Source organism: Volvox carteri, assembly GCF_000143455.1.
Source record: "Volvox carteri f. nagariensis unplaced genomic scaffold VOLCAscaffold_70, whole genome shotgun sequence".
Taxonomy (NCBI): domain Eukaryota; kingdom Viridiplantae; phylum Chlorophyta; class Chlorophyceae; order Chlamydomonadales; family Volvocaceae; genus Volvox; species Volvox carteri.
The window spans coordinates 426549-436181 of NW_003307613.1; the positions used below are offsets into that span (position 1 = coordinate 426549).

A 9633-nucleotide genomic window follows, 5' to 3' on the forward strand; every position below is an offset into this window, starting at 1 on the left:
ATGGCCAGTGGGTCAGCCGCAACACTCGCGGCCGCCCGCCGGCAACTGCCGCCCGCCGGCAGCCGCCGCCACCAGCCGCCCGGCGGTGCAGTCGCCGCCGTCGGCTCACAGGGCGGCCAGCACCTCCCTCTCCCACGTCCTCTGCTCTTCCCGTGGCTGCTGCTCCTATGTGCAGCATGGCTGATGGCCATACCCACGAGTGCTCAGGACACAGCCAATGCGGTTGTGATGGATGGTGCAGGTACGGATGCGGGTGGGGTTGGAGCTGCAGTTGCAGCCCCGCAGCTGGGTGCGACTGCATCCAATGTGCTCGGAGTACAACCCCAGCAGCTACAGCCACAGCCAGGTATCGACCAACAACAAGCCCAACCGGGGCAGCTGCCGCAACAGTATCAACAACAACAACAGAATGCCCAACAGCTGCTACAGCCCCAGCAGCAGCAGGGACAGCAGCAAGCAGTCTCGGTCAGGGCGGCCGGGACAGATGCCCTGCAGCAGCAGCCGCAGGTACAACCCCGCCCTCAGCGGCAGGTAGCACAGGTGGTGCTCCGCGAGGAGTGCGCTGACATCCCCATCAGCACCTCCCAGCTGGGGCTGGCGAACATGGCCGAGCTGATAGTCACTGGTGAGTAGTGTGAGTGGTGGGCGGTTGCCGGGCAGTTGGTGGGCGAATGCAAGGCCGTCAGCTGCGATGATGACCACGTGTATATGTTCTACTTGTGCTGAGTTGAGAGGCCGATGGCACTTCCAGCCACTTGCCCGCTCCCTAAAAGCACATGGAATGTTTCCATGATGCTGTCGCTGCTGCATCGTGGTGGTCTGATCACGGAAAGCGGACCCATATATTTGTTGTTCTCTCTAATCCTCCCCTTCCCCCCGCTCCCCTCCCCTCTCCCGCTCCCATTTCCTTTCTGCCGCATCCCTTCCCAACCTCTCTTACTCCCTCGCCTACTATCCAACCAACCCCTCCAACTCTCATCACCACACGCTACCATCCCCGTCCCATCCCCACCACCATCCCCATCCCCATCCCCATCCCCGCAGGTGTAGTCCTCGCAGCGGGTGCAGGCGCCGGCAACTGCTACCCCAACGGCACCCTCACACCCCTGCCCGACAACCCATCCGCACCCGGAGGGCCCGCCGGTAACAGCAACAGCAGCTTCATCCTGGTGGGGCTGCAGTGTGTGCACAAGGGCCTGGTGCGCTGCCGCAACAACACCGACGATCTGGGGGACTGTTTACTGCTGGTGGAGGCACCCGTACTGCCGGACTCGGCGCCCTGCGCCCTGACAGGCGGCCAGAGGTACATGTTCTTCTTGCAGGTGAGGGTCGTCGTGAGGGACGTGAGGGACGTCGTGAGGATCGTCGTGAGGGAGGCAGCGGTCCGCTGTGCAGCAGCGTGGCTGGGCTGCATCTAGGCCAGGCGGTCTGGGCTGGATTGGCGAAAAAGTGGAAATTTGTTTTTTTGCGCGTTCAGGCCGCACATCAGGCTGCGTTTTATTTTTCTGCCCGTCAGAAGAAAACGGACCCCCGACCCCGTTCAGATAGCCATGTCCCTTAGTCTCCATCCGCCCTGCCTCCTCCCGCCCTTCCTCCTTTCCTCCCCCCCCCCAATTCCAGCATCTGACTGCCAGCTTGTCACTTTTCCCCGCGTTACCCCCCGCGACCTCCTTCCCGGGTTTCCCCCCCCCACCTCAGGCCCAACCGGGACCCTGCGACGGTTACTACTACGCCATGTTCCAGCGTGCCTACCACAGTATTCGGAGGCCGCTTGGGGGCACCGGCTGCACCTTCTACCCAGATTTTCCCGAAGCGAGCGACATGGTCACCCGTGTAAGGCCGTATATGGCTGGGTACGGCAGGTTACAGTAGGATCATGAAGGTAGCTGTGAACGATTAGAGGGACCGGTATTAAACCTCGGCGCACGTGAGGGGGATGGGAATAAATCTCGGCGCACGGAAGGGTGCGGTTCTTGGTGCGGTGGCGTGGTGCAGGCTGCTGGTGGTAGTGGGGTGCCAGGTAGGTGACGTTGTGGTGTCCAGGACCGCGTGCTCCGCACTGAAATGACGATCCCCTTGTCAGCTCCACGTCGGCTCCACGTCGGCTCCACGTCAGCTCCACGTCAGCTCCACGTCAGCGCGTTTTTCGTTTCTCCTTACAAAGCTTCGGGGGACCGCGGACTCCTCTTTCTTCTTGCAGCCAGTCGGCTGTGTGTCCCCGGGCCTCACCTCCCCGTTTCTTACCCTGCCGCGCGACCATGAACCGTGCTGTGCCGCAGATCAACAGCCAGTGCTCCGGAAACGCAGCGGCCACGTGTTCCCTGGACCGCTGCGACCCACGGGTCACTCGCTCACCTTGCGCCAACGATACGACGACACGCTGCGACCTCAAGCAATGCGCAGGTGAGCGCTACAGCCGTAGCCAAAGACGTTATGCGTGATGAGATTTCATGGTGGCTAAGGGCATTTTTTCCTAGGGGTCGAATAGCGTCCCGGAGCCGACTACCGACCTTCCTACCTGCATGTTGTCGTATTCGTACTGCAGGGAAGTTCATGTACTACAACGCCATCATGCCGTCTGAGACGTGCTATGAGCTGTATACGTATCGCACTTCGGGCCTACCGGTCAACTGCTACGGCCAGCGCTACATCAACAACCGAATACGGGAGATCGAACTACAGCAGGCGCTAGCTAACGCGACGGCAGCGCAGACGCGCTCCGCTCGTCCCGGATCCCTGAGCCAAGCGGCAGTGCAGGACGACGCTATTGGCGATTGAAAGCGCATGGAATATGAAATGCCTGATATGTCTCTGTGCGTTTACGCGTTTGTTGATACATTTCCATGCTGTCCAGAAGTGTATGTGTGGGTATGTATGTGTTTGCGGTGTGAGCCTTTTAACAACCATTCCGACGTCATTCCATGTTTTCATTAGTGTCTTCTGAGCTCAATTAATGGACTGTTTTCATTTCGTAACAAGCCGACAGTTCAAGGCTCAGAAGTTGTGGGACAAGGCGGCCTTTCTCTTTCTCACAGCTGCTGTAGGATAATATTGATGCTTGTGCCTCGGTAATTGTGCTGCGAACCACATAATGAAACTAGTTAGGGGAAAGCAAATTATGGGTTCTGTCTTCTTTCGGTGCCCTTTTCCGTCCTTGTGAACCAGTCAATGTGCTTGTTTCCATGGATTCATGGCATGGGCGAGGGTTCAAAACCCAGAAATATTCAGTACATAAGGGGTAATGACAGACAGATTCACGATTATGAAAGCGTTCCGAACGGAAAATCGTCGTTGGACGACAAAGCCACAAAGCCTGCACCCTGGCTGACCGTTTCATCCCAGCTGTAACTTTTAAGCCGACCCTTCCAAATTGCTGCCAAAGGCTTGGTTTTCTGGGAAAAACCTGCGAAAGGAAATGATCGCGGTAATCGGCAGCCAGCTGCGCCGGGACTGCGGCGGCCAACTGCGTCGCGGCCTACGTAGTGCGCTGGCTTCCTCTGGCAATCAACGCCAGCAGTGTCGGCAGCTTTCTACGTCAACGGCCTTACGGGCAGCGGCGGCTGGTGGCAATAGCGGCAATAGCGGGCCTGAGGAGAGACGCGAACACGAAATGCAATACATGACCTCCGAGCACAGCACCGCGAGCGCCTGGGACACAGCCCAACCCAAGCTAGGTGCGTAACGAAGCAATCAAAATAACGTATCACACTTCCTACCATCCAATTCATACAGTTTAAGAAACTTTCGGAGCGGCTCGCAAACGGAAAACATCCACTGCAGACGCTTTGTGAAGGAGGGGCATGCTTAGCTAATGAAATGACCCACGGGTCACAAAATCCATGCCCGGAGCCCGGAGCGGCCCTGGAAATGAAACCAACCTCAGATACCAAACTACAGCAAGGGTAATCTCTTCTCCTGTCCAAATGCACAGATCCGAACACCAGGATGCTCCAAAACCTACACCCCGTTGCCCCTCCCCTTACCATCTCACGCACGAGCCCCCTCCTCTCGCGGCCCCGCGCACAGCCCACCCAACCCTGGCGGAAACCCACTGGTCGCAGGCACCTGGCCCAACATCGAGCCCGGTGTTGGACGTCCCGACGTGGTGCAGCCCCCCGAACCGTCCGTGTTTGTCAAGGTGCGGTCTGCGGGGTGTGTGTGTCTGCGGTGCAGATCCGTAAGCTGCAGGTGCGAGAGCTCCCCAACGTCCATCACGCGGCGCTCGTCCCGCAGCTTTCGTTCCTGCCCGTCCTTCAGCGCGTGGCCCGCGCCCCTCGCCCTTTAATAAAACCATACTTATCCCAGTTTTCGTGAGAATGTTCCATTACAAAAAGAAAAATAACTGGCAAGAAATGAAAACAGTTTTCGTGATAGGGTAGGGCCGGGTGTGGGTGCACTCCCCCGAAGCGACAACTAGGCCTGCACACCAACCGCTTCAGGGCAGAGCAGGGTGTACCCCAACACCCGAAGTAACCAGCACAACCACGCACGCAAGTCCGTACAAATCGTACAGCGGCACTCCGAATTCACAGGAAACCTTATAGTATTCTCGACGCTTCGCGTAGAAAGCTATCAGTTAGCAGAAGATCTAAAACCCTAAGAAACACCCCCCGCAGGAGCGCAAGATGCCTATTATCGGCGGTGTATCAGATGCTGATTTGATCTCTGAGTTCGACAGAATCCGAGGTACGGCCGACCTGAACGACAATTCCGCCTGGACAAGTGGGCTGTGAGGCCGCGCCCTGTGGGATTCAAGGGGAGCTGCGGCTGCAGCGGCTGTCCTCGCGCGTGCAGCTCCAACACTTGATTAGTGTCGGCAGTAGCGGCCGTAGCGGCAGCCTGATGTAGCAGTTGCACGCGTCATAATCCAGATGCCTGGCAGGCTGCTTTCTCACTAGACGGATGGATGGATGGATGGATGGATGGATGGACCGGACCGGACCGGACCGGATGGATGGACCGGACCGGACGGACGGACGGACGGACGGACGGACGGACGGACGGACGGACGGACGGACGGACGGACGGACGGACGGACGGACGGACGGACGGACGGACGGACGGACGGACGGACGGACGGACGGACGGATGGATGGATGGATGGATGGATGGATGGATGGATGGATGGATGGATGGATGGATGGATGGATGGATGGATCGATGGACAGAAGTTAAGAAGGCCAACATGTAATGACTTCCATTGCCGCATGCCACCGAAAGGAGGAGGGAGTAGTTATCAGGACCTTGGAGGCCGTTGTTTGTTGACCGCTGGCCGTTGTTTGTTGCATTCGGTTTCCAAGGCGACGGAGACCGTCCTGTGGAGGGAGGGTCGTTATGCGGCGCCTACGTATCTAGCGGGAATCGGGCAGCCCTAGGCATCGGGCGCTGACACGAAGCGGGCGGATGTGCTGGGCAGGCAGACGCGGCAGGGAGGCAGTCGAGCTGGCAGGGGGAGGGAGAGCGCGTGCGCTTAGTGCATTGTTTTTGCAATGCTTCGCGGGCGCTGTGGGGATTTGCTTGCCTAACTCTCCCCCCCCCCGGCGGCATTTGTTCTTCTGCCCCCCTGCACTGACCGTCGGGTTGCTTAGGGTCTCGCCTTTGAAGTGTTGGACAGGAGGCGGCGAGGACGGCGAACCAGGTCCAGGTCCTTCGGTGTCCTGTCCTCGTCTGGGTTTCGGTGCTCCCCTTGGTACCCTCTTCGGCCGTTCGGCAGCCTATGCGATGTATATGCGGTCTTTAGCCCGTTTCCTTGAATGGACATGTTGTACGGCAGAGCGCATAGGCATTTGGGATGGGGGCATCGAGTTCAACGCGTTTCGACGTCTATGGATGTGAAGGCGAATGTTCCCCAAATTCTACCAATCTTTAGCGGAGCACCGACGTAGAAGAGCATCATAAACGCCGTCATATCTTAGGCCCCACATTTGTAAAACAGTACGTGCTATATGAGCCCCTCAAGAGGTCGCGGTAGCGGGCTGGCTGGCCTTGATTTGCCGCGTGTCGACGGTGTACAGCAAAGTTTTGGTGCTATGCTAGCAATCTGGTGTTAGCTCCGAAATTACGACATGGTCACACACGTGTCGTCAACTAACTACATAACAAAACATGCCTAAGGGCTTTTTCCACCGGCGCAAGATTGGTGACCTCCCATCAATTATTACTGTGAAGCACCAATGTATCCTGGCAGTTACATGTCTCCGAGTTTCCACACCAAGCGTCGTCGTTACCCAACAACAAACTTCTGCACGGTATCGCCTTCGTCGTCCTCAATCCACGCTGAACGACCATCTGTGTGTGTGTGTTACATGGTTGGGGGTGCGTGACCCCATACCTATAAAACCTGAACGACCACCTGACGCGCGTGGGCTTTCCTGCTACTTCGAGAGATGGCACCACGACAATCGAATCGTGCTTTGTTTAGGGAGCTGGGTCAATGCGGGCTCCTCCGCTTCCACTGGGCCTCGCTTCGTTGTCATTTCAGCAGAACAGCCTCGTCTCATCCTGGCGTGCAGCCTCCGTTTGTGTTCCATGGTAATCTGCAGGAGGAGTTCGTCTTCCGAGGCGCCCTGATTTTACTGCCACTTTCTACTAGCCGACAAAGTAGTACGGCAAACATCGCTTCCTCTTTAAACAGAATAACAAATCACCATGGAGCGTTTGCCGTCGACCCCAAAGGCATACGGCCAGAAACTGTTGCGCGTGTCATAACAAGCTTGCTGGCAGGACTCTTACCCAGGCTAACCCACCTGCAGGTCAAGGAAGTTACTTTTGCGTACTTAATTTTATTTTTTCTTCTTCCCTGGGGCATACATTCGACCGGCCACCAACCGGTAAGAGGGCCCAACCGGTCGGTAGGGTGGGGGTCCCAAGGGACGGTTTTAAAAAGTGGCTCTGCCGGTAGCCGCCCAACGGCCTTAGTCTCCAAACCCGCGGCGCATCATTTAAAACCTTGTTTGCTACTGCAAACGCAACATCATCCTGCTACCACCATCAACATCACCACCACCACCACCACCACCACCACCACATAGGAGGACTAAAGTTCTTCTCCTAAAGGGGAACAGCGCCACCACCACATTCCGATCTCGGAAGTGCGCTCGGGGAAGCTTCCCATTTCCCAGCCTTCCGCTTTCACGTTTCGACGGGACCTCGGCACGGGATAGCCCCCCTCCCCGAGGACCGGATACAAGACCCCAACCCGTAGGGAGGTGTACCCCGTAAGGTGTATAGTTCTGAGCGCATTGAATTGAGGGGAAGAGGCGCACCTGTATGGCTCAGGTAGGTAGCCGAGTCACCGGATCGAACCCTAGCAGACCACCAGGAACAGGAAACGCACCGCCGTGGGAGGAGACCGAGGCTGAGGAGGCTGCTGTCAATGAACTGCTCCTAGTTGTGCTTCAATGCGGCAGCCGCAATGGCGAATATCATCCCCTTGCAGCAGCTTGCACACATCAATTCGCACCAACCAACCAACCAACCAACCACTCCTCCTCCTCCGCACTTCTTCGCCGCCCTCACAAACATGGACAGCTCCCCAGCAGAGTGCGCGTCGCCACCCGGCCACCCTTCTGCTTCACAACCCCAGTCCCCCCCCGAACCTGTCGTGGTTTGTCTTTTCCCCCCGAACCTGTTCCTCCTCTTCCCTCTCCCTACCCCCCGTCAGCCACATCCCCAGCCCCACCTGCCCCCCTCAGGGCAGCTGAAAACCCCGGGCAGGTGTCTCCACAGGAGGTAGCGGCTTTCATACACAGCGGCCCCTAGCAGCAGTCCCACCGCGGGGTAGCGGCTCCGAAACCACATCCCAAGCGGGAAAACCCGTCTCGCCGTCTCGCACATCATTTTACCCTCCGCTCCTGCCGACCGACCGACCGACCGACCGACCGACTAAGGGTAAAAGTCGCAATCCCCACCATGTCGTCCCATTCCCACGCCCATCCCCAGGAAGGATTCCCTACCCTGCACGTTTGGTTTTGCTTTTGCACGCAGCAGCGGTTTACGCAACACTTACAGTCAGACAGACAGTCAGTCAGACAGACAGACAGACAGACAGACATAACCGTGTCAAACCAGCTCCTGCCCGGGTTCCACCACAAGGTAACGCTGTGTGGGGCAGCAGGTCTCCCTCCCTGGACTCGGCTGGTTGCCCATAGCCAGTTGACATAGGGGCGAGTCGCAGAGGGCGCTGAGGGAGGGGCACACCAGAGAGCTGAGGGTGAAGCACACGCTGGCGCCCTGCATGGCGGCATGGGTTAAGAGGGACGGATAAGTGGGTGGGTGGGTGGGTGTCGGTGTGTGTATCGGCAAGGGGTCGCCGTACGGTCATACCTGGGCTTCTCTGTACGACAGGCCCAGTGCGGAGAGCTTCATGACGGTGTACGTCCAGCCGTTGTAGTCGTACACCTTATACGTCGGGCTGCGCGCGTTGCCGTTGATTTTCAAGTCGTATACCGCACCGTAGCATTCGTCCTCTGCGTGCAGCAGGACGTCACGTGAGGCATGAATCGTACACCGCCAGCATTAGCACGGGTTGCTAATGCCGAACATCCTATAGTCGATCGAACCACCGGACTGCCGTATACGGTACGATGAATGCTGCCCCGACCAGGGCACAGTTTATTGAGAGGGCCTTATATCTGTAAGTGGTGTATCACATCATCAACATGTGTGGCTGTACGGCACCAAGCAGCTCCCAAACCCACACCCTCCCACACACTTTCGTTGACCGCATTCAACGGCTCTGCCCGCCCCGGCCCCAAAAACCTCAATAACCCTGTGCCGTACAGGTTTGAAAGCCCCAGACCTTCCCTCGTCCCCCAACTCCCCGCCCGAGAAAGACCCACTGATAAGGAACTGGATAACGTCCAACGGGATGTCGCAGCACAGTGCCTGGCGGCACTGAAAGTACGACACGCGGAAACAGTACGACCAGTCGCCGCCGCCAGGCGCTCTGCTGGCATTTGCATAGTTGAGCTGGAAGGCGCGGCCGATTGCCGGCCAATCCGAACGGCAAGCGCCGAAGGGGAAGGGGTTCCTGCTGCCGGCCGGCCGCGGCGGCATGTACGGCAGATTAGGACGGATGAAGGGCTCTGCTCGCGGCGGCGGCGGCAGAGGCGGCGGCGGCGGCGGCGACAGCGGGGTTGCGAATGACGGCGGCCGTGCGGGGCGTTGCCGCGGCGGTGGCGGCGGCGGCGGCGACCGTGGGGTACGCGGCGTTGCGGGTATTAGGGGCAGCAACGGCGCCGGGGAAGGTGGTTGTCCAGGAGGTAGGCGGGGCCGGCGAGTTGGGCGAGGGGACGGTGGCGGCGGCAGGTCTGGCCGGCGGCGTGGCGGACGCGGCGGACGCGGCGACGGCGAGTCCGGGGAAGCGGGTGGCGGGACGGGTGGCGGCGGCGATGGAAGGGGCGACGGAGGCGGGCGCGGAGCCGGCAATGAAGGTCGAGGCGGAGGGGAATATGGAGGTGGGGAGAGGCGCGGCGGTGGAGGTAAGGGTGGTGAGGGAGCTGATGGTGGCGGCGGCGGAGGCGGTACTGGAGGCAGTGGTAAAGGACGTAAGGGTGGTGGGGGTGGCGAAGGTGGTGGGGGCGAAGGTGGTGGTGGGGAACGGTGGTGGTGGGGAAGGTGGTGGAGGTTCGG

The 9633-nt window shown here is 59.0% G+C and overlaps 3 protein-coding genes across 3 annotated transcripts in view; 2 read left to right on the forward strand and 1 right to left on the reverse strand.

The window, feature by feature from the left end:
- On the forward strand, positions 1-2778 carry VOLCADRAFT_119636 (uncharacterized protein; the record flags this gene model as incomplete). Its single annotated transcript, XM_002957163.1, has 6 exons — positions 1-625; positions 1045-1046; positions 1182-1322; positions 1699-1833; positions 2280-2403; positions 2546-2778. 6 exons carry the CDS (start codon positions 1-3, stop codon positions 2776-2778), a joined length of 1260 nt encoding a protein of 419 aa, XP_002957209.1.
- A 637-nt stretch (positions 2779-3415) lies between these two features.
- VOLCADRAFT_98304 (uncharacterized protein) lies at positions 3416-4314 on the forward strand (the record flags this gene model as incomplete). Its single annotated transcript, XM_002957164.1, has 4 exons — positions 3416-3674; positions 4062-4138; positions 4174-4188; positions 4234-4314. The coding sequence occupies 4 exons, from the start codon at positions 3416-3418 to the stop codon at positions 4312-4314; spliced, it is 432 nt and encodes a 143-aa protein (XP_002957210.1).
- A 3747-nt stretch (positions 4315-8061) lies between these two features.
- The window catches only part of VOLCADRAFT_98305 (uncharacterized protein), a gene marked incomplete at both ends in the record, with an annotated part of 4597 nt that continues 3025 nt past the window's right edge, over positions 8062-9633 (reverse strand). The window contains 3 exons of the mRNA XM_002957206.1: positions 8062-8232; positions 8326-8468; positions 8841-9527. Coding sequence (XP_002957252.1) covers positions 8062-8232; positions 8326-8468; positions 8841-9527 — 1001 coding nt within the window. The remainder of the gene's footprint in view (positions 8233-8325; positions 8469-8840; positions 9528-9633) is intronic.